At 45.2% G+C, this 22,324-nt stretch overlaps 1 protein-coding gene across 2 annotated transcripts in view; it reads left to right on the top strand.

Moving 5' to 3' along the window:
- SMARCA1 (SWI/SNF related, matrix associated, actin dependent regulator of chromatin, subfamily a, member 1) overlaps positions 1 to 22,324 on the top strand; it is an 856,940-nt gene that overhangs the window by 136,891 nt on the left and 697,725 nt on the right. For both annotated transcript variants that reach the window (XM_029607880.1, XM_029607879.1), the window contains exons 4-8: positions 103 to 269; positions 1,065 to 1,165; positions 1,276 to 1,376; positions 1,482 to 1,661; positions 18,178 to 18,333. In XM_029607880.1, the coding sequence (XP_029463740.1) occupies positions 103 to 269; positions 1,065 to 1,165; positions 1,276 to 1,376; positions 1,482 to 1,661; positions 18,178 to 18,333 (705 nt within the window). The remainder of the gene's footprint in view (positions 1 to 102; positions 270 to 1,064; positions 1,166 to 1,275; positions 1,377 to 1,481; positions 1,662 to 18,177; positions 18,334 to 22,324) is intronic.

The raw sequence follows: 22,324 nt of genomic DNA, 5'->3' as shown, positions 1-22,324 counted from the left end.
CATAGAGGATAGGTAAGGATTTTTGGGTGGCATTGCCAGAGAAAGCGTGAAAAGATGTCTTACAGCCAAACAAACATTATTTTCTTGTATTTTTATTCTTAGAAAACTGATCGATCAAAAAGATTTGAATTCCTACTAAAACAGACGGAGCTTTTTGCGCATTTTATTCAGCCAACAGCACAAAAATCCCCAACATCGCCACTCAAAGTGAAACTGGGACGACCACGGTTGAAAAAAGATGAGAAACAGAACCTGCTTTCAGTTGGAGAGTATGTTTTCATTTTGAATTTTATTTTCTACTACTTTTAGCAACATGTAAAATTTAGGGGGCAATAAACAGCACACATTGGTGTAACTACTGCGGGTACTTTTTAGCTTCCATTGGGATTTGCTCCAATTATTAAAGCCAAATTATATGCATAATTTAGCTTTATTTATTGCTGCGGGAACAAAATACCTGTGTTGTTTGCACCTGCTTTTTGTGTGGGCAGAATTTTAAAGGATAATAATGTGCATAGATTTGAAAATGCAATCTGTGCAAGTTGTTTTCTCCCTCAAAAACACCCTTGGGAATGCCTCCTGATGGTTGTGATATATGGGCAGTTTCCAGAAAGCTGATTTACTCGTGTGAAAAGCATTTTACCTACAGAAATCAACTTTCAATATTGCCCTCCCCATGCCCATCTGAGATAAAGTTTTCAAAAATGTTAATCATTAGTTTATTTTAAATAAAAGGTTTTATAACAAACTTGCTATTGTGTATGTATTCTCAATTCCATTAATTAAGTGTACTGAACTTTAATAGGGTGATGCAAGCAATTCTCTAATTATTGGGAGGTTTTATATTAAGACTACCGGTAGATGGCTATAAAGAAATCTCTTGAACCAGCTTTCTTGGGAACATATTACATTTATGGTCCATTTAATATTTATCGTTGATGATAATTTATTATTTATGCAATGCTATTGATGTACATAGCATGGGACAAGAGAAATCAAATGATTATAAGGTTCTTATCCAAAGAACTTGCAACCAAAGTATGAATTCTTCTATTCTACTTTAGCTACCGACACCGGCGCACAGAGCAAGAAGAGGATGAAGAGCTGCTTTCCGAGAGTCGTAAAACATCAAATGTGTGTGTACGATTTGAGGAATCCCCTTCCTGTGAGTAAAAAAACCCTTCATATTTCAGCTGGAAATGAATGAATGCAGGATTTGATAAGGACATAACTGATTAAAATCTGTTTCTAGTGAAGCAAATTTAATATTTGCAGATGTGAAAGGAGGAACGCTGAGGGACTACCAGGTTAGGGGTTTGAACTGGATGATCTCCTTGTATGAAAATGGTATCAATGGCATTCTGGCAGATGAAATGGTGAGTAAAAACGATAAAACATTCCAAAATGATGATCTTATGCCATATGTGCGTTCATTTTTAAACTGACCTAGTTTTGACTTGTCCTATTTTTTGACTTGACAGGGTCTCGGGAAGACATTACAAACAATTGCTCTGTTGGGCTATCTGAAGCACTACAGAAACATTCCTGGACCACACATGGTTTTGGTTCCAAAGTCAACTTTGCATAACTGGATGAATGAATTTAAACACTGGGTTCCTACTCTCCGGGCTGTTTGTCTGATTGGAGACAAAGATGCCAGAGTAAGTGAGTCATAATGACAACATTAAAAACATTAGGTAATATGTCTTACAAGGAGAAGTCTCATTTAAGAAATACAATTCTCTTTCATAAAATTCTGTTATGTTTTTTATGCTGTCTACATTTCCAAAATAATCCTTGGAAGATTGCTTAGGTAACTACAGTATAATGTATTACCAGAGCTACAAGTATAATATTGCAGATTTTCAAGACCTTATTCTTTTCTAGATTATGCCCGCTATTTTCCTTTATTATTTTCCTTTTAGCCATTTATAAACTTGTGTTATAGTTTTTGACCTGTGTTTCACAAGATTTTTCAGTAGTCACAATGAGGTCGATATTGTAGAGTTTGTCCAGTAACTCTTACTCAGTCTTGCTGACTGGCAAAATTGTATCCAGGTAACTTTTTTTATCTGGGTAAAATTTAGCTGGATAAAAAGAGGCAGGACAGGGGCTGTTCAGAAGTGTGCCCTAAATTTAGCCAGATAGCACCTATATTCAGAGCTATCGGAATCCATTTAGGGGAGTTAGTCTGGTCAAGGACATCAGTGCCAGACAACTTTAGGTGGGTATATTCAGTTGTAGACTTGCCTAGGCAAGTGCCACTGAATATCCGTTCACTGCCCTACTGAATATGGACCTCAGTTAGCTTAAAGAAATCACCATTTTTAATACATATCTGAGTATTGTGTAAATTCTGAATAAAAGTTGTAGACAGTAATAATAATTTTTTTTTATGCCTTTCATGCTAGCCGCTCATTTTTTACTGTAAGTTGAATGTTGACTAGACAGCAAAGGCATAGAAGGAGATATACAGTCTGGTATCAGTAATGGAGAAGTTGTAATGATGGTGAAAGATGGAACGAAGTTGGTGAAGGGAAAGAAAGTTGACTAAAACATCATGAGACATTTAGGATATTGGGACAGTGTATGGGTGGGCCTTGGTTTGAAAGGTGTGAAAGTTCTTGAAAAGGAAGGAAGACATGAGAAAAAGTGAAGCAGAAGCTGGTAAATAGAAGCACAAAGAAGTAAGAATTAGGCATTGCTATAGATGTGGGTAATTTTTTGATTGAAACTTTACAGCTTTGTAATTTCGCCACCTTAACCATTTTGAAGTAAGTATTCAAAAGTCACTTAGACTGATAACTCACAAGTTATCTGTTTAAATGACAAATTTGGATATCCTAGAATGCAGACAAATGGACTCCGGACCAGTGGCTTATGCACCTTTGCCAGCAGATGAAGACAGAGCAAGCTGACGTCACAATATATATACTCCTGTAGCGACAACAGCCTGCCAGTATACTCTCTCCAGCGGATGGTGGATGTGCATCTCCCTAAGGGGATTGCTTCAGATTTTAGAAGAATTAAAAAAAAAAAAAAAAAAAAAAAAAAGAAAAGCCCCACGCTCCTGCAGTGATACCAGATGGTCCCTCCCCTAGTTGAGAATTCCTGAGGTGATTTCCGTGGTTCCTCCGATGTGTGCCTTGATTTTCTACCGGTACAGGAAGCAGATGCCCTCTCCCCCTGCAGCCGGAGACCGTCTCTGTACTCAACTGGGAAGGGCTGGGCTCAAGTAAGTTAAGAAAAAAAAAAAAAAAGTCAGAGACAGTGTAGATGGGTTTTGTAGGACTTCCTCCGGTCTCCATGTTCAATGCGCCGTTCCGATGTTTGTTCCCGCTCCCGTGGGGGTTAAGGGAACTGGGCAGCCTGGCGGGTTGAGCAACCTAGCTGGGCTAGGCCCCGCTATTAGGCTTTTTCCTGCGCGCTGTGCAATAGGCCTCGGTGGTGTTTTTGCACGCTTCTGTGCATGTTCAACTGCCCTCCTCAGGAACATACCGATGTTCCTGAGGAGGGCACAGTGTGCACAGTGCGTCCAGCTCTGCATACAAATTGTGCGCTCAGTTTTGGGCCCACTTCCTGTGCGCACATTTTTTAAGCATATCGGTGGTGCGCCCAGATTTTGGCGTGCTGTTTGTGCATTTGTTTTTTCCGGCACATAAACTTGGGACACCTAACTTTTGTGCGCTTGAAATTTTTCAGCATGACTTGGCTGGATGCACATTCTCAGTCAACTGATGAACTAATGGTGCCGGTGAACTTGAGCGCCTTTCTCTCAGTGTTGCCTGTCATATTTGGGTATCTCAACCTGGAGTGCCCTCTAACATGTGTCAGCGCTGCTTAGAGGCTCAGGGAGAATTATATTCTTCTGATTTTGCTAAACCTGGTTCTTCCCAGCCTGATAATGGTCTGGCTCAGGATTTGTCTGAAGGTACGCCAGACCTTGGAACTCCCTTGACTGGTTCCTTCGCAGGAAATGGCAGCTCAGTGGGCCCCATTCTAATACTTTCTGGTTTTGGCCTGGATCCTTCTGCCTTTTCTTAGGTAGAGTTTTTTCAAGGTTTGCAGTCCTTCGGGCTCAGTACTCAGCTTTGACCAATCCTGTCAGATTGGATCCTCAGCCAGTGGCCCCTCCCTCTTCCAGTCCTATTTTTAAGTGCCAAAGCACTTGTTAGCTGCAGGTATTCCCGACAGGAACCCAGATGGTACTAATGATGAGGCAGATCCTGACTCCCTGGAAGATGGGGAAATTCCTCCAGGATTGGAACCATATTGGACCATGATTTGGTTCTTTCATAGAGTTGAACTGCAGGCCCTGATTTCCCAGACCTTGAAGATGCTGGGAGTACCTGGGACAAATTCCATGTCTGAGCCAAAGAAGAATTCCATTTTGGTTTCTTTGCGTAAAGCCTCTTGTTTTTTTCCTGTTATGACGTCGGAGGAGGGGCCGGGTGAGTGTCTTTTTAAATTTACACTCACCCCGGGCGCCCCCCCAAACACCAGGAGACCGTTAATCAGCCAGTCCCCACTTACCAGCTCTCGGGGACTCTAACATCGCTGCGGGGCTCCTCTCTCCGATTCGCCGACGCTAAACTCCGCAGGGGCTTACCCTGAAGGCATCCTGTCTTACCGACCGCCTCCACCATCAACGAGTGAGCCTATCGAGATGACCCCCCCGAGCATGCCTGCACCCAGCGTTACAGAACTGTAACCTAGGCTTCAGAAAGGCCTCTCAGCCACACCACCACCTGACTCGCAGCCAGGACAGCCCCCTGACGTCGGAGGAGGGGCCAGGTGAGTGTCTTTTTAAATTTACACTCACCACAGGCGCCGCGCGCCGAAGGAGCGTGTCCAAAGGAGCAGGCCCTTTTGCACGCCCCTTCGCGCAGCCCATTCGGCGCACCTCCAATTTTTACCACCTTCAAACAGAAGAGTTGAAGATGAATATAAAAATCTCACCACCAAACAACCCACGCCCCCTAACAACCACTCAGCACAAATGAAAAATACATCTAAACCCCTCAACAAACTGAAACAACCAATAAACAACAAAAACAACTCACATATCCAATTCTCAAAGTATATACTACTCTCATTCATACTTGTCAATGCCCATTCAATAATAAAAAAAATTCCTCTATTCAATGACCTACTCATTGACTCCAAACCAGATTTCATCACAATAACGGAAACCTGGCTCAAAAAGACAGATTCCGTACTAATTAACCAACTATCCAACCAGGATACAACACCTCCTCAATTCCCAGAAAAAACAAAAAAGGAGGTGGTTTAATGCTCATCTCTTTAAAAAACAAACAAACAAAAAAAACCAAACCTTTAACTAAAACTTCGTTCATCAAACATATCTCCACCATTTGAAATTGCTTTATTCGATTCGCCTAAACTACAGATCTGCCTTGCTTATTGTCCTCCTGGAACTCTCGAGAAAAACTGCTCCCCACTAATTGAATATATCGTGAATAACATTTCTCTCAACAAACCCATCATCATCCTTGGTGACTTCAACATACACTTCAACTCACTCTCCCAATCAAAAGCCTGCCAAACCATCATCGATGCTCTATCAACTCTAAACCTAAACCAAATAATCCAATCTCCAACTCATAAAGCAGGCCACACTATCGACCTCATCTTTATCAGCACTGATATCTGGCATTCAAATTCTATTCAAACCACAGAAATACACTGGTCTGACCACCACCTTATCCAAGCTAACTTATACATCAACTTCAACCTTAAAACACCTCAAATCATTCCAAACAAGATCACCTACCGTCCACCATTCAACACTGAACTTCTAACTCTTCAAGTAGAACTAAGCAACATAAATCTAGCAAATTCTGAGGTTGCAACCTCAGAATGGATAAATATTACAAAAAAAGTAGCAGACTCCATCAACCCCATTATTACAAAGACAAAACAACAATCCAAACACAACAACCAATGGTATAATGAAAACATCAGAACTGCCAAATGTTTACTCAGGAAAAAAGAAAGAGAATGGAGGAAAAACAAAAATACAACCACACTAAATAATTATTGGAACAACTTAGCACAATACAAAAATATCATCAGCAATACTAAAAAGGAATTCTTCTCCAACAAAATCTCTAAATTTCATCATAACCCCAGAATGTTGTTCACAATAGTTCAGAAACTTACTAAAACCACCCAAGAGTCCACATGACCAAACATGGAAGTGATGACTTTGCTGATTTCTTCAACAACAAAATATCTCATCTAATCCAATCCAACATAACCAACAACAACCAGAACACCAAACTTAACACCAAGATAATCTCATCATGGTCAAACTTTGATACCACCTCCACTCTTGAAATACAATCTATTATAAGTAAAATGAACCCCTGCCAGCCATCCAATAGACAGCATCCCAATAACAACCCTCAAAACAATTGAACCCACCAAAAAAATAGTAAAAATGAACTGAGATGTTAAAAGAGAAAATCAGTGATGTGAAGACCCGCCCCCCCCCGACGTCAGATCGACCAGCCAGCGGCGACCCGATTAACGGCGCGATTCCACCAGGCGTTTTTCCCCTTTGTGCTAACCTTTGTGGTCCTTCTAATATAATTATATTTATGTTTATGTTAATAATTTAACTTTTATTAATGTTATTTAGCTTTTTGCTTTGTTTAAAATTATTTCATTATTGACGTTTAAATGTATTAGACTAAGGAATTTTACTTCCTGCTTATTCTGTTTCATTGTAAACCGGTTTGATATGCATTTTATGCAGGAAAATCGGTATAAAAAAACTATAAATAAATAAATAAATAAATATCTAAAACCATCACCAAAATCGTCAATTTATCACTGACTGAAGGTAATTACCCCAAATGCCTCAAATCTGCTGTTATTAAACCAATCCTTAAAAAGAGCAACCTAGATCCTGAAATCCTTGCTAACCACCGCCCCATATCAAACCTATCGTTCATAGCCAAAACCATTGAAAAGGTAGTTCACACTCAACTTGACGACTATCTAGAGACAAACAACATCCTACCTCCAAACCAATATGGATTCAGAAAACCTAAACACAGAATCTCTCCTCATCTCCCTAAATGACATTATAATAAGAGGCTTTGACAAAGGTGAAAAATACCTGCTCATCCTCCTTGACCTTTCAGCCACCTTCGACACAGTAAACCACAATATATTGTTGGAACGACTAACTCAAATCAGCTTAACTGACACCACCTTACAATGGTTCTCTTCTTATTTATCTGATAGAACATACCAAGTTTTAATCAATAACAACCCATCAAAAATGATCAACCTCAACACTGGAGTCCCCCAAGGATCAACGCTATCTGCCACCCTTTTCAACATATACCTTCTCCCCATTTGCCAACTACTAAAAGAATATGGAATCACATCTAAAAGATGTGATTCCATATTCTCCCCATTTGCCAACTACTAAAAGAATATGGAATCACATCTACGCTGACGACATTCAGCTTCTAATTCCCATACAAAATTTGATCGAAGACACATACAAGAAAACCTCAGATCTACTTATTTCAATTAAGCATCTCCTAAATTCTCTGAAACTCATAATCAATTTTGACAAAACTGAAATAATACTCATGGACAAAAAACCCAATCCAACTCCGCCACCCATGCCAATACTAGACAAACAAAATGAAATCTATACTCCCCACCACCCACACCAGGAACCTCGGAATTATCGATAAAGAACTTTCATTCAAGAACCACATATCAAATAAAACTAAAGAAGGATTTCACAGACTCCTAACCCTAATACATCTAAAACCATTTCTCAACCCTTATGATTTCAGAACTGTCCTACAACTACTTATTTTCTCCACCTTCGATTACTGCAACTCCTTACTAATTGGAATACCTTATTCAACCCTCAAACCACTCCAGATACTGCAGAACTCAGCTGCCAGAGTCCTAACAGGAACAAAAAGAAATGAACACATAACGCCCATATTGCCATCACTTCATTGGCTCCCAATTAAAGCACGTATTGCATACAAATCAATGACAATCATTCACAAAATTCTAAACAATGTTCATCAAGGACTAAATACCTTAAACATAATCCCCCAGAATCCTCCAAGAAACCTACACTCTAATAACTCAGGATACTTAAACATCCCCCCTATCAGAGATGCACATCTGGCAACAACAAGAGAGAGAGCCTTTTCCATTGCCTCCCCTAAACCTTGGAACTCCCTACCTAAAGATCTGAGAACCCAGCACAACCTAAAAACGTTCAAAAAAGACCTAAAAACATTAATGTTTCACAAATGCTACACTGACCTTCATACGTCTGATCATCCCAACTCACACTTGAACTTTCATCCAAAAACCTCAGAATAACTTCTGTCCAACCAGAACCTACATACCCTCCTCGTCCCACTTAATAATACTTTCTGGACTTGAAATGTTTAACTTCTGTTTAATATCCACCTTGTTATACTCTTTGCACAACTGTTATGAAAATGTATATTTCGTAAACCATTATGATGGCTCTACCGAATGACGGTATATAAAACTCAACAAATAAATAAATAAATAAATTCAAGAACTGATCTTGAATGAGATGCTCCGGAGGCAAATTCCAAAGGGAGTCGGACATTGAAGGGCCTGTACCCCCTGGATCCAGTGGTGAGAGAGCGTTTGAATTTTCCGAAAGTGGATGTGCTGGTCTGTGCCATCTCTAAGCGGAAGACTATTCCCGCAGAGGGAGGCGCATCCTGGAAGGATGTTCATGATAGGAGAATTGAGGCCATTCTCAAACATGCATTTAAAACAGCGGCAATGACATTGCAGATAACTTCATGTTGTGCCCTGTTGGCTCATTCTTGTCTGCTTCTCTCTCAGGAGGTTAATGATTCGGGGGTGAACTCCAGAGCAGTTAAGGAACCCACCGCTGCCTTTTTAGCAGATGCAGGCTGCGATTTGGCCTGTACCTTGGCTAGGGGAGTGGCTTTGGTAATAGCAGCCAGACATCAATTATAGCTGCGAAATTGGTCAGCCAGAGCTACCGCCAAAGCTAATCTTACAAAGTTGCCCTTTAAAAGCTCCCTCTTGTTCAGGAGTGAGTTTGAGAAACTGGCCAGTATGTAGGGAGAATCCGTGGTTCCTCAGTTGCCGGAGGATAAGAAGCAGTTGCAGTGCCTCTTTGGTTTGAGTGGTCGTCTTAGTGGTTCCAAGCAGTTTCGGTCCTACAGAGGGTCGACCTTTCAGAGAACTCGGTCTTTTGGCAGGTCTCGGTCCTTTTGTTCCAGTTAACCCAAGAGAGGTGCGGTCTTGGGTAGTGGATCTTCCCTAGCCTCTCAATGAAGGTTTTGCTGACCCACCCCTGGAGACAAGAGATAGGGGGACGTTTCTCTCTTTTTTTATCAGAGGTGGATCGAAATAACATTGGATCAGTGGGTCCTGGAAGTGATACAAGAAGGATATGCATTGGAATTTCGCAGTGCTCCTCTGGTCGTGTTCATGGTGTCTTCTTGCCACTCCCGACAGAAGAAGCAGGCAGTGGAATTTACCCTGTCAAGGTTTCTCAATCTGAGGGCTATGGTTTCATTGCCAGCATCTCAGGAAAGTACAGGGCAATATTTATTTTGTTGTGCCCAAGAAGGAGGGCTCCTTTTGTCCCTTCTTGGATCTCAAAGGATTCAACCATCATTTGCGGGTGACTCATTTTCATATGGAAACCTTGAGCTCGGTGATAATGGCCATGCAGTTGGGAGAATATCTGACCTCTCTGGATCTGTCTGAGGCCTACCTCCATATTCCCATTCAGTTGGAGCAACATTTTCTGCATTTCACGGTGCTGGGGTTTTGGGTGATGCCTTTTGGTCTAGTCACTGCTCCCAGAACTTTTTCCAAGGTTGTAGTGGTGGCAGCAGAGTTGAGAGAGGATGGGATCCTAGTACACCCGTATTTGGACGACTGGCTGATTCGAGCCAAGTCTCTGGAAGAGAGCTGCCTGATGACCCACAAGGTGATCTCCTTGTTGCAGGAGCTTGGTTGGATAGTGAACCTAGCCAAGAGCAGTCTTCAGCCTTCTCAGTTGTTTGAGTACTTGACTGTTTGGTTTGACACGAGACAGGCCAAGGTTTACCTGCCAGAAGCTCGGATTCAGTTGATGTCGCAGGTATTCTTTTGGTGAACACTATATGCCTGACAGTGTGGTCCTATCTTCAGGTACTTGGTTTGATGGCGGCAACCCTGGAAGTGGTGCTATGGGCAAGAGCACATATGCGTCCTGTTCAGCAGTACCTGCTGTCTCAGTGGAATGCACAGTTGCAGGACTATTTGGTTCGGCTCCACTTGCTGATGGAAATCTGCTCTCACCTGCATTGGTGGTTGCAGGAGAATCATCTGAGAAAGAGAGTTTCCATGACGTCGCTGGACTGGTTGATACTCACGACAGATGCAAGTCTCCAGGATTGGGGAGCGCACTGTCAGGAACTAATGACGCAAGGGTGCTGGAACACAGAAGAGTCTCTCTGGAACATTAATCTCCTGGAAGCCTAGGCGGTCCGGTTGGAGTGCTTGCAGTTCAGTGACAGACTGCAGGGTAAAGCGGTCCAAATAATGTTGGACAATGTAACGACGGTGGCTTACATCAATCGGCAGGAAGGAACCAAGAGCCAGCTAGTGTCGCTGGAAATAGACCAACTTATGGAATGGGTGGAAGGGCATCTCTAGGTGATCTCGGCCTCTCACATTGTAGGAAAAGACAATGTAAGAACAGACTTTCTCAGCCGGGAGAGTCTGGACCTGGAGAATGAGTGTTGTCAGACGAGGCATTTCAGCTGATAGTGGATCGCTGGGGCCTTCCATTCTTAGACCTGTTTGTGAATTCTCGTAAGGCGAAGGTTCCTCGCTTCTTCAGTCGCAGGAGAGATTCAAAGTCCTTGGGTATCGATGCTCTTGTACAAGTCTGGCTGGAAGACAAGCTGCTGTATGCCTTTTCCCTGTGGCCCCTGTTGGGCAGAATAGTTTGCAGGATCGAAGATCACAGAGGAATGGTGCCCAGAAGACCATGGTGTGCGGATCTGTGAAGACTCGTGGTAGAGACTCCCCTTCGTCTTCCGCCATACAAGAATCTGTTGCAGCAGGGGCCTGTTGTTCACGAAGATCCGACTCGATTTTGACTTACAGTATGGCCCTTGAAAGGATATCCATGCTTGTTGAAGCATGGATATTCTTCTGCGATGATTGCCACCTTTCTATGATCTTGAAAGTTCTCCACTTCCTTAACCTATGTGCGGGTTAGGCGAGTGTTTGAGACTTGGTGTGAGGATCAAAGTGTTCTTCCTCGTTCAATGAAGATCCTACTCATTTTGGAATTTTTACAGAATGGGTTAAATAAGGGGTTGGCCCTTAATTCCTTGAAGGTACAGGTTGCGGGAGGGAAGGCTCTTTGGGGAAGCTGATTCTGGCAAAATCGCATCGCAGCAGCTCTAGAGCACACAGGAACCCTGGGAGGGCAGAATTGCTGCGGCAGCCTCGGGACCCTTTTCTCCTCAGCGCTGGTACTGAAGCCTTACTGCGAACATTCAGGGAGCAGGAGAAGGCTACCCTGGGGGAGGTGAGCTCCCCGCCACCTCTTTCGCTGCGTCCTGCTGCCCCTGGGGGGGGGTGACTTGAGGGTAGCTCAGATCTCTTTCTCAGAGGAGGAACAGGGGAAAGACTCGGATGAGTCTTCTTCCTCGTTCTCCTCTAATTTTGTTTTGTTGCTGCATAAAGCCTTCAAAGCACGGAAAGCAGCAAAGAGCCAGGGTACTAAGGTACCTCGCGAGGTCCCGGCGTCCACAAGCTTACCAAGTCACACACAGTGGCATAGAAGCCCCCAAGGCCAAACGCTCTCTCCGGTCCCTTTCCGGTCTGGTGGACAGTTCAGATATGGACGGTGTGGATGAAGGGGAGTCTCCTCCGCAAGCCCTTGGTGAGGGACCAGATGCGGGCCAGTGGGCACTCCTCTAGTGGAGGGCGATGCTCTCAAAGTGGTCTGCCTATTCAGAAGGGATGAACTAGGTTCACTTATCCCGGCCATTCTGGATGAGCTGGGCATTGAGGTTCCTCCGGAGGGCTCATGGTTTGGGGCTATGGATCCGGTGATGGTGGGGCTCCGGGATCCAGCTCCATCCTTTCCGTTTCATATGTCAGTTACGGATCTTTTGTTTAAGGAGTGGGACATTCCAGACCTTGGTTTAAAGGTAAGTCGGGCTATGGACAAGTTATACCCACTTCCGGAGGAAGCACTGGACCTCCTTAAGGTCCTTAAGTTCTCGGCAGTGACCAAGAAAACCACCATCCTGGTAACAGGAGCCACTGCCCTGAAGGATTTGCAGGATCGCAAATTGGAATTGCAACTTAAAAAGATTTTTGAGGTTTCCGCCCTAGGGGTCCGGGCCGCTATGTGCAGCAGTTTTGCGCTACGACCCAGTCTCTGCTGGGTGCAGGATTTGCAAGCAGCAGCATCTGTTTCTGTAAGTGAGGCGGTGCAAGCGTGGCGCCTGGAGGCGGCAGTAGCTTACAGTGCTGACACGCTTTATGATCTGTTACGGACTTCTGACAGGACTATGGTCTCAGCCGTGTGCGCCCGCAGGTTCCTCTGGCTTAGACACTGGGCTGTAGATGTTTCATCTAAGGTTCAACTGGGTTCCTTACCCTTCAAGGGTAAGGTGCTTTTCGGGCAACAATTGGAGGACATGATAAAATCTCTGGGGGAGAATAAAGTCCATAGGTTGCCGGAGGATAGACCCAGGACGAGAGAATCCTTTCCTCAACGGGCAAGATTTCAGGGAAATTGCCAGTTTCGCTCTTCATGGTCAGCCGGTTCGTCCTTTCGACAGGGTCCCGGCCGCCAATCTTCTTGGAATCAGTCCTTTCGAGGGCGCCGGCCTGCCAGAGATGGAGCCCCACAATTTCATGGGGGTCCCAAGTCAGCGCAATGAAGCAAGGCTGGTCCACTCTTCCGTCCCAAGAATAGGGGGGAGGTTATACCTTTTTCTGGAAGAGTGGACCAACTTAACCTCAGTTCAGTGGGTCCTCAGTATAGTAGAACATGGTTACGCGTTAGATTTTGCTCGGCCAATCCACGAGCGGTACATGATTTCCCCATGCGGGTACCACCAAAAATGCCGGGCGGTACAAGATTTGCATTTTAATGTAAGAATGTCGGTATATAAAAATTATAAATAAATAAATAAATAAGATACTCTGCGGTGCCATAGTTCCGGTACCCGCAGGAAAGCTCAGGCAAGGGTGCTACTCGATCTACTTCGTGGTGCCCAAGAAGGAGGGCACCTTCCGTCCTATCCTAGACTTAAAGAGAGTCAATTGGACTCTAAAGGTGCCTCGTTTTCGGATGGAAACTCTTTGCTTGGTGATAGCGTCTGTACACAAAGGGGAATTTCTAGCGTCTCTGGATCTGAGAGAAGCTTACTTGCACATTCCTAAATGCCCGGATCATCAGAAATATTTGTGGTTTGCAATCCTGGGGCATCATTTTCAATTTTGCGCTCTACCGTTTGGTCTGGCGACGGCACCCAGAGTCTTCACCAAGGTGATGGTTGTTGTGGCAGCGGCCCTGCGAAAGGAGGGGATTCTAGTACACCCCTACCTGGACGATTGGCTGATTCGAGCGAAGTCAGAAAACCTTTGCAGAACAGCGGTGCAGAGGGTGCTACAGATGTTGAGCTCGTTGGGTTGGGTGATCAACCCCGACAAGAGTCACCTGGTTCCCTCCCAGTCCTTGGAGTTTTTGGGTGCTCGGTTCGACGCGATCTTGGGAAAGGTTTTTCTTACAGAGGAAAAGATTGTCCAAGCTTCTCACTCAGGTGGAGTCCTTGCGATCCATGCCTCATCCCAGGGTCGGGGATTATTTGCAAGTCCTTGGTTCGATGGCTTCCACTCCCGAACTGTTGCCTTAGCCCTTTGCGCATATGCGTCCTCTTCAGTCAGCCTTGTTCTCCTGGTGGAATCCACTCTCCGAACAATTTCATCTTCTTCTCCCACTGACGGATTCGGCATGGTCCAGTCTTCTTTGGTGGCTGTGTCCAGGCAATTTACGGCGGGGGGTGGATTTGCAAATTCCCTCTTGGATAGTGGTGACCACCGATGCCAGCCTCTCCGTGTGGGGAGCGGTTTGTCAAGGAACGGCAGTGCAAGGCCAATGGACAAGAACGGAATCCTCCTGGTTGATCAATCGGTTGGAAACCAAAGCGGTTCTTTTGGCGCTGCAGGCCCTCCTTCCTTTAGTAGAGGGACGATCAGTGAGGGTACTCTCCGACTAGGCGACAAGGGTGGCTTACATCAATCGTCAGGGGGGAACCAGGAGTCGTCCGGTAACGGCAGAAGCTCAGCTTTTAATCAACTGGGCAGAGCAACACCTCTACAAGATTGTCCACCCCAGCAATGTGAAAGGCCGCAATGTGCAAGCCGATTTTCTCAGCCGCCACCAGTTGCACCTGGGGCAGTGGGAACTCTCCGAAGAGGCCTTTCGTCTTCTGTGCACACGCTGCAACATGCCCTCCATGGATCTCATGGTGACGTGCCGCGATGCCAAGGTTCCTCGATTCAGTCGGCGATGGGAACCAGGAGCAGAGGGGGTAGATGCTCTAGTCCTTCCCTGGCCAAAGGACGTTCTGTTGTATGTCTTTCCGCTGTGGCCGTTGGTTGGAAATGTTCTGCGCCACATCAAAGCTCATCCGGGCAAGGTGATACTCATAGCTCCGGAGTGGCCGAGGCATCCGTGGTTTGCCGACCTTCCGAATCTAGCAGTGGTAGGTCTGTTGAGATTTTGGCCGTCTCCGAATCACCTGCAACAAGGCCCCCATTTGTTTCGCATAGGTAGATCGTTTTTTTCTAACGGCATGGCTTTTGAAAGGCAGTGATTAAGGAGTAAGGGTTACTCGAATGCGGTTATTGCCACGCTCTTACATTCCCGTAAAACTTCTACCTCCATGGCGTACTTTAGAGTTTGGGGAGTGTTTGAATCCTGGTGTCTAGACCACGAAGTGCAGCCGTCCAGGGCTTCAATTCCAGATGTTTTGGATTTTTTACAGGCTAGATTAGCCAAGGGACTGGTGTTTAATTCCCTTCGAGTTCAGGTGGCAGCCCTTGATTTTCTTGGAAAGGTGCAGGGAGCTGCGCTAGCATCTCATCCGGATGTGGCTCGTTTTCTGAGAGGGGCTAAGATTTGCATCCTCCTGTCCGGAACCCCTGTCTTTCGTGGAAGCTCAATCTGGTTCTCCACACCCTGTATAATGCTCCTTTTGAGCCATTGAAACGAGCGACCCTGAAGAATTTGACATTGAAGGTTGTTTTTCTTGTGGCTATCTCCTCAGCAAGGTGTGTTTCTGAGCTTCAGGCCTTATCTTGCAGGGAGCCCTTCTTACGGATTTCTGAAGCAGGAATCTCCTTAAGATCAGTTCCCTCCTTTCTCCCGAAAGTGGTGTCCTTTCATTTGAATCAGTCAGTGGAGCTCCCTTCTTTCGCGGGTCTGGATTCTTCTACTCCAGAGTCTAGGGATTTAAGGAAGTTGGACGTAAAGATGGGGGTGTTGCATTACTTTGGAGGTCACGAACAATTTCCTTTTGGGCCATCTGTTCATTCTGTGGAGTGGACTCAGGAGGGGTCATAAAGCTTCAAGAGCCACTATCGCACGCTGGCTAAAGGAAGCTATTGTTTCGGCTTACCTTGTTCAGGGCCGTCCAATTCTGGTTGGTCTTAAAGCTCATTCTACTCGATCGCAAGCGGCCTCATGGGCGGAATGTCAACAGGTGTTGCCGCAGGAAATTTGTGGGGCGGCTATCTGGAAATCTACATACACTTTTGCTAGGCATTATCGTCTAGATGTCTGGGCCCCTGAGCCCGGTTCCTTCAGGGCCAGTGTACTCTGAGCGGGACTCTCTGTCGCACCCTGGTTAGGGAAGTTTTGGTACATCCCAGGAGTCTGGACTGATCTGGGTACGTACAGGGAAAGGAAAATTGGTTCTTACCTGCTAATTTTCGTTCCTGTAGTACCACGGATCAGTCCAGAGTCCTGCCCATGGTAAAACGGAGAGTCCGCTTGGCTGGTAGTTAGTCATATTTCTGCAAGTTTACCGAATGCCCCCTTTTTCAGGGAAAGAATATGGGCATAGTTTCGTTCATTGGAGGTTGTTTATGTGGAAGTTATGCTTTAATCTTTCTGCTTGGGAACAGTGTAAATACTGACAGACTCTAGGTGGCACCTCAGGGGTATAGGACGGAGTCGGTTAAAACTTCTCTGTCTCCATCTGTTGGAGGGGAGGCAAAACCCAGGAGTCTGGACTGATCCATGGTACTACAGGAACGAAAATTAGCAGGTAAGAACCAATTTTCCTTTCCCTGATAATTTTGTTTTCCTTAGTATAGACAAATGGACTCAGCTTCCTGTCCTTGGCTGTCGAATGGTTGGTTCAATAGTCCTCCTGTGGGCTATGTGTTCCAGGAATTTACTGGTAAGTGTTCATCCAGTCCTTAGATTGGGGTACATACATTCATTACCTGAGTTCAGTGTTTGCTGTTGGTTGAGTACAGTAATGGTTGATTGTTTTTAATCAAGTTTCTTTGCTAGTCTTTACAGTTGCTTTCGAAGGGAATACTGGCGGGCTGATGTCGCTGCAGGAGTATATATATTGTGATGTCAGCTTTCTTCGCCTCCATCTGTTGGCAAAGGTGCATACCACACTGGTCCTGAGTCCATCTGTCTACACTAAGGAAAACAAAATTATCAGGTAAGTAGTAATTTGTCCATATTTAGCCACTTATCTGGCTAAATTCTAGCTGGATAAAAAAGAGGTGTTCTGGGAATGTTTCTGGAAGAGTTTAGTTATCTGGGTTTACTTAGCTGAATTTCGGTTATATCCTGCTAAGTTAGTCGGATAACTTTAGACCTGTTTCAGAGTAGGTCTGAAGTTATCTGGCCTTGTGTGGCCAGATAACTTGCTACCTATCTGGGTATCTTCAAAAGATATCCAGGTAAATAGCACTGAATTTAAAATAAAAGTAGTAGTATTTAAAGGGCGTATGGTCTGATTTTCAGCTTTCCCCATTTTCATAATGCCCTGTTAGGCCATGCACTCTGTGCTTCTAATCCCCATATAAATTTAATAAAAAATATTCCATGGTCCACTGGCGGTACCTGCCACCCCAGATCTATTAGGATTGTAAAGTTTTGTTGTGCCGCATTTTCCATCTCCAAGGCCCTTCTCCCATCCCCCCTGAATCATAGAAATCCCTGCTGAGAGAGGGATATACATTTGCCTGCTCCCGGTGTGCTCCAATGTAGCTTCTATCAAGGCTATGCTGGAAGTGAAAACTACTCACAGATTATGCTTCCAGGGTACTTATTTCTAGCACCGGAAGCATAAACTGGTGCAGTTTACGTTTCCAGCGCAGCTTTGACAGAATCTATGCTAGAGCGCGTCAGGAGTGGAAAGTGTCATCCTTACTGGAAGCGGGATTTCCGTGGTTCAGGGTGGAAAAGGAGTGGGAGATGCGGCATGCCACATCTATAGACTGCGGGGGTAGGGAGTGGGGGGAAACAGCGGCAGTAGAAATTTACAAATGTGATAGTCTGGGGAAGGGGCTGGGGAGATGAGTGCCACGCACAGACCATGGTACATTTTTTATTAAATTTGAAAAGGGATTGGGGCTATGGAGTGCACGGGCCAATAGGGCATTAAGGAAAGTTTGTGGGAAAGGCTGAAAATTGGGTCATAGACCCTTTAATACTTTTGTTTAAAATTCACAGCCCTACTTGCCTGGATATCTTTTGAAGATATTCAGATAAGCAGCAAGATATCTGTCCACATAAGGCCAGATAAATTAAAAACCTATGCAGCTATATTCAGACAGAGCCAGTTAGGTTTTTAAGTTATCTGGCTACATGTAGCGGATAACTTTAAGCAAGTATATTCAGCGGAACTTTTATCTTGCTGAATATATGGGACAAGTTATCCAGCTAACTTGTTCACTAACCAGTTTACTGAATATTACCCTCTACATAGTTAAAATTTGAAATGTTATTTCACTATAGAACTGTAAGTCTAGAAATGCTGTTTGTTGTTAATTTTAACTATAACTTTGAACTGTCAGTCAGTTGTTTTGTATTAGGCTGCCTTCATTCGCGATGTCATGATGCCCGGAGAGTGGGATGTTTGTGTTACCTCATATGAAATGGTGATTAAGGAAAAATCTGTCTTCAAGAAGTTTAACTGGAGATACTTAGTCATTGATGAGGCCCACAGAATAAAGAACGAAAAATCCAAGGTAAGTTTTCAAATAATTGAATATTTTTGTAAATATTTTAGTTTGACAGCAGTCTCATTGATATTTATGTATTTGATTTATATTCTGCTTTTTGACACTTCAAAACAGATTACATTCAGGTACTGTAGGTTTTTTCCCTATCTCTAGAGAGCTTACAATCTAACTGGGAGATGCATCAAGCCGCGCTACTGCTCTAACACATTTAATCTGGGTATATCGTGTGATAGAGCACTATTGCGGCAATATCGCATGATATATATAATGTGCATGGCCCTGCCCAGATTGCCTTCCCGTATTACAATGAGCTGCTGTGCATGAAATTTGCATGCATGAATAATGCAAATCAATGCAAAGCAGCTCATTACTAGGTAATTTGATGTTAATATTTTATCGCTGCTGACCGAGAAAGTGGTCAGCCATGATAAAATAGCAACACTTCCTGGGGGATAGGTAAATCTAACACAAGAGCCCTGGAACCCTACCTATTGAGCTCATGAGGCTCCTGGTTACATTTAAAAAAAAATTGCCTGCAAAAATAAGAAGTTGATCAGCAGTTAGGGCTGACCCTTGGCTCAACCCAGGAGCCCCCACTCGAAATGGCCCATTCCCCCAAAAGGTTTAAAAATACATTTAGTGTTACATGTGGTGATGGCACCTGTTCCCCAGCCCTGTGTTAACTAAAATCCAGTTCCCCTACCCCAACCCAAATAGTGAAAAAATTAGTTGGGGGTATAGTGCCCCCTTTCCCCCAAAGGTATGAAATAAAATTATTGGGATTCAGTGGGACCCCCAAACCTTCAAAATATGACAAAGCTCCTGTGATGGGACCTATCCCCATAATGTGATAGGGCAAGGTCAGACTGGTGCCATTTTGAAAAATGGCACTGACTGGGCCGAGGGCTAGGAGGCGTCCTGGGCTCCATAGTGGGATCTTTGTCACATTTTGAAGATTTGGGGGTGAGGGAAGGGGTTCCATTGAATCCAATAAATGTTTAATGACATTTGAGGGTGGGTGGTGCTATACACCTAACAAATATTTTCACTAGTGGAGTGGGGGCACTGAATGTTAGGGTGGGGGTGGGGCAATCGCCACGCGTGGCACTAGAAGTGGATTCAGGAAGGCCAGTCTACATGCCAACCAGCAGATAGAGACCGAGAATAACTGATTCACTGATGTCACCCTCATATAGTACTGCACTGACATCAGTCTGCTAGTATTCTCCGTCTCCAGAAGATGGTGGACATGCTTGTGGACATAGGCCTGTCAGGAGTTGGGTGAATTCCAGAGGTGATAGTGAGCACCCTCCCTCAATTGAGTGCCTGGTGAAGACAAATTTGGAGTTGAAAGGGATCCCGCAGGTGAAGGTGTTTAGCCCTCTCCCTTATGTGGCAGAGGCTGCACTTCCAGGGTAGGTAAGGAAACCTTGGGCTCAGTTCTCCTCTTTTATCTTTCTCACAGGTCAAGCAGGATGGTAGTCTTCACATATGGGTGACATCATCTGGATGGAGCCAATCACGGAATACTTTTGTCAAAGTTTGTAGAACTTTGACTGGCACCTACTGAGCATGCCCAGCATGGCAATAACCCTGCATCCAGCAGGGGTCTCCTTTCAGTCTCTTTTTTTTCCACGCAGCTATAGCCACGCGGATTTTTGGAGCTCTTCACAAGTTCCTGACAGGAATTTTCTTCTCAGGAAATTTGTTTAAAAACTTGCAAAAGTTTATACCCCTTAGGGGTCTCCCTTCTCCGCCGTCGATTGCCGCGTCCGTACGGTAAGTTTGTCCCGTTTTTTGATCGGTTCCTGGCGGGGACCTTTGTGGGCCTTGTTGGCACCAACTGCGACCGGCCTAAATTTTTCGACAGCCATGATGGCGATGGGTTTTCGTCGATGCCCGGACTGTCCGAGAACTATGTCAATCACAGACCCTCATATGGTTTGTGTCTTATGTCTCGGACTGTCGCACGACGTGGAAACATGTACTGATTGTGCCCAAATGACCCTGAAGGGCCGTAGGGCACGGTTAGAAAAAATGGCGCTGTTATTTCAGGTTTCATCTCCACAGGTGCCATCGACTCAATCCCCGGCGAAGCATCGATGTCGATCCGAGGCCGAAGACTCCCGATCGCTGTCTCAGTACTCGGTGTCTTCGTTATCGATGCCGGAGTTGGGAAAAGCGGATCACCGAGAGAAGCACCGACACAAGCATCGAAGACCGGTGCCTTCCGCTTCTACTACGTCAGTGTAGCCATCGACTGAGCCACCAATGAAGAAGACCCAGGCCAAGGAGTGTCCCACACCCTCGAAGCCGGATGTGCCGAGGCGTCCCGCGCCTTTGGTGGAAAAGGCTACTGAGACTCCACCGGGACCGGTGGACCCTCCGGTATTGCTTGTTGTGCCTCCCACTCCGGACCTGGGACTCACCACCCCAGCGCTCCGAGAGGAATTGCACCAGATGGTGCAAGAGGCTGTGGTACAGGCTATTCAAGGCCTCCCGCAACCACTGATGCCAGCACTGGTGCCTTTGATGCCTCCGGTGCTGCTGCCTCTCCTAGACAAGCTGTTTGCTTATCGGTGCCATGCCGGGGGCACCGAGAAAATCACCATTATCCCAGGACAAGCAGGATGCTAGTCCTCACATATGGGTGACGTCACTGACGGAGCCCGAACGCGGGAAAACTTCTGTCAAAGTTTCTATAAACTTTTGACTGGCTGCATGAGGCTACTGAGCATGCCCGGCATGCCATAATATTCCCTGCCACAGGGGTCTCACTCCAGTCTTCGTTTTTCTGCGTGCCCTTTAGCACTGCGGTCCTTGGTGCCCTGTGAGTCTTTTCACAAATTTTCTAAAAAAGTTAGATAAAAATCTAAAGTTTTTTCCCACATTGGGTCTCATTCTTGTTTGGAACCGGACGGTGACAAACTTTTTCTCAGAATTCTCATTTTTGGCGCTTCTTTTCTCAGACTTCTCATCGATGGCTGTTGGTGTTTTTTCAGCATGGCCTCCGGTTTCAAGAAGTGTTCTTGTAACCGGACCATGTCCGTTACAGATCCGCATTTGGAATGTGTAATCTGTCTGGGAGAGAAACATGAAATTTCTTCATGTTCTCAGTGCCAACAAATGACCCCAAAGGGTCGAAAACTTAGGCAGGAAAAGATGGCCCAGGTTTTTCAGTTGCAGGTGTTACCATCACCATCGACTTCCACTAAGTCTCCAACTAAAAAACTTTTACTAAAGAAAAAACTCGTCGAGGGATCGGGAGACGCACCGTCATCAACACCATCCTCTGCATTGAAAAGGTCAGTGTTACAATCCAAACAAAAACACAAACACCGCCGAACATCATCGATGCCACCATCGACAGAACAGTTACCAAAACGACCAAAAGTTATCGCCTCGGTATCTGCGTTACCCTCGACGTCAACGTCACCTTCACCGATGACTACACCGGACTTCACAGCTCTCGTCCAACAACTGGTCCTCGACGCTTTAAAAAAGCAACTTCCGGCGTCATCGCCGATGCCGGTGGAAACACCGATGCCGACGTTACCGTCGATGCCGGCGAAAACCGTCGATGCCGACGTCATCGTCGATGCCGGCGGAACCGCCGATGCCGACGTCATTGTCTGCCGGCGGGACCGCTGATGCCGACCACAACTTCGACCACAGCGGGACCGTTGGTACTACATCATCGATACCACTATCGATGCCATCCACCTCCATGCTGCCACCATCGATAGCGCTGACTTCCAGAATACCAATATCAGAATTCACCTTCCTCTCCACCTCAACGACACCTCTGTCATTGATGAGCAGATCACTGCCTCTTTATACCACTGCTCCCAGCATTCCATACCTTCCCAAAAAGGTACCTCACTCAACTATCTACTAAGAGAGCAACATTCATATCAAAAACACCAATCTCTGAAGATAGGTCTTTGCAGGATATTATAAACAAAAGATATAATGACTTACTATCTTCCTTACCAAC

Source organism: Rhinatrema bivittatum, chromosome 6 (genome assembly GCF_901001135.1).
Source record: "Rhinatrema bivittatum chromosome 6, aRhiBiv1.1, whole genome shotgun sequence".
In the NCBI taxonomy this organism is placed as follows: domain Eukaryota; kingdom Metazoa; phylum Chordata; class Amphibia; order Gymnophiona; family Rhinatrematidae; genus Rhinatrema; species Rhinatrema bivittatum.
The sequence above is the reverse complement of the archived record's forward strand: the minus strand, read 5'-3'. Positions and strand labels throughout refer to the sequence as shown.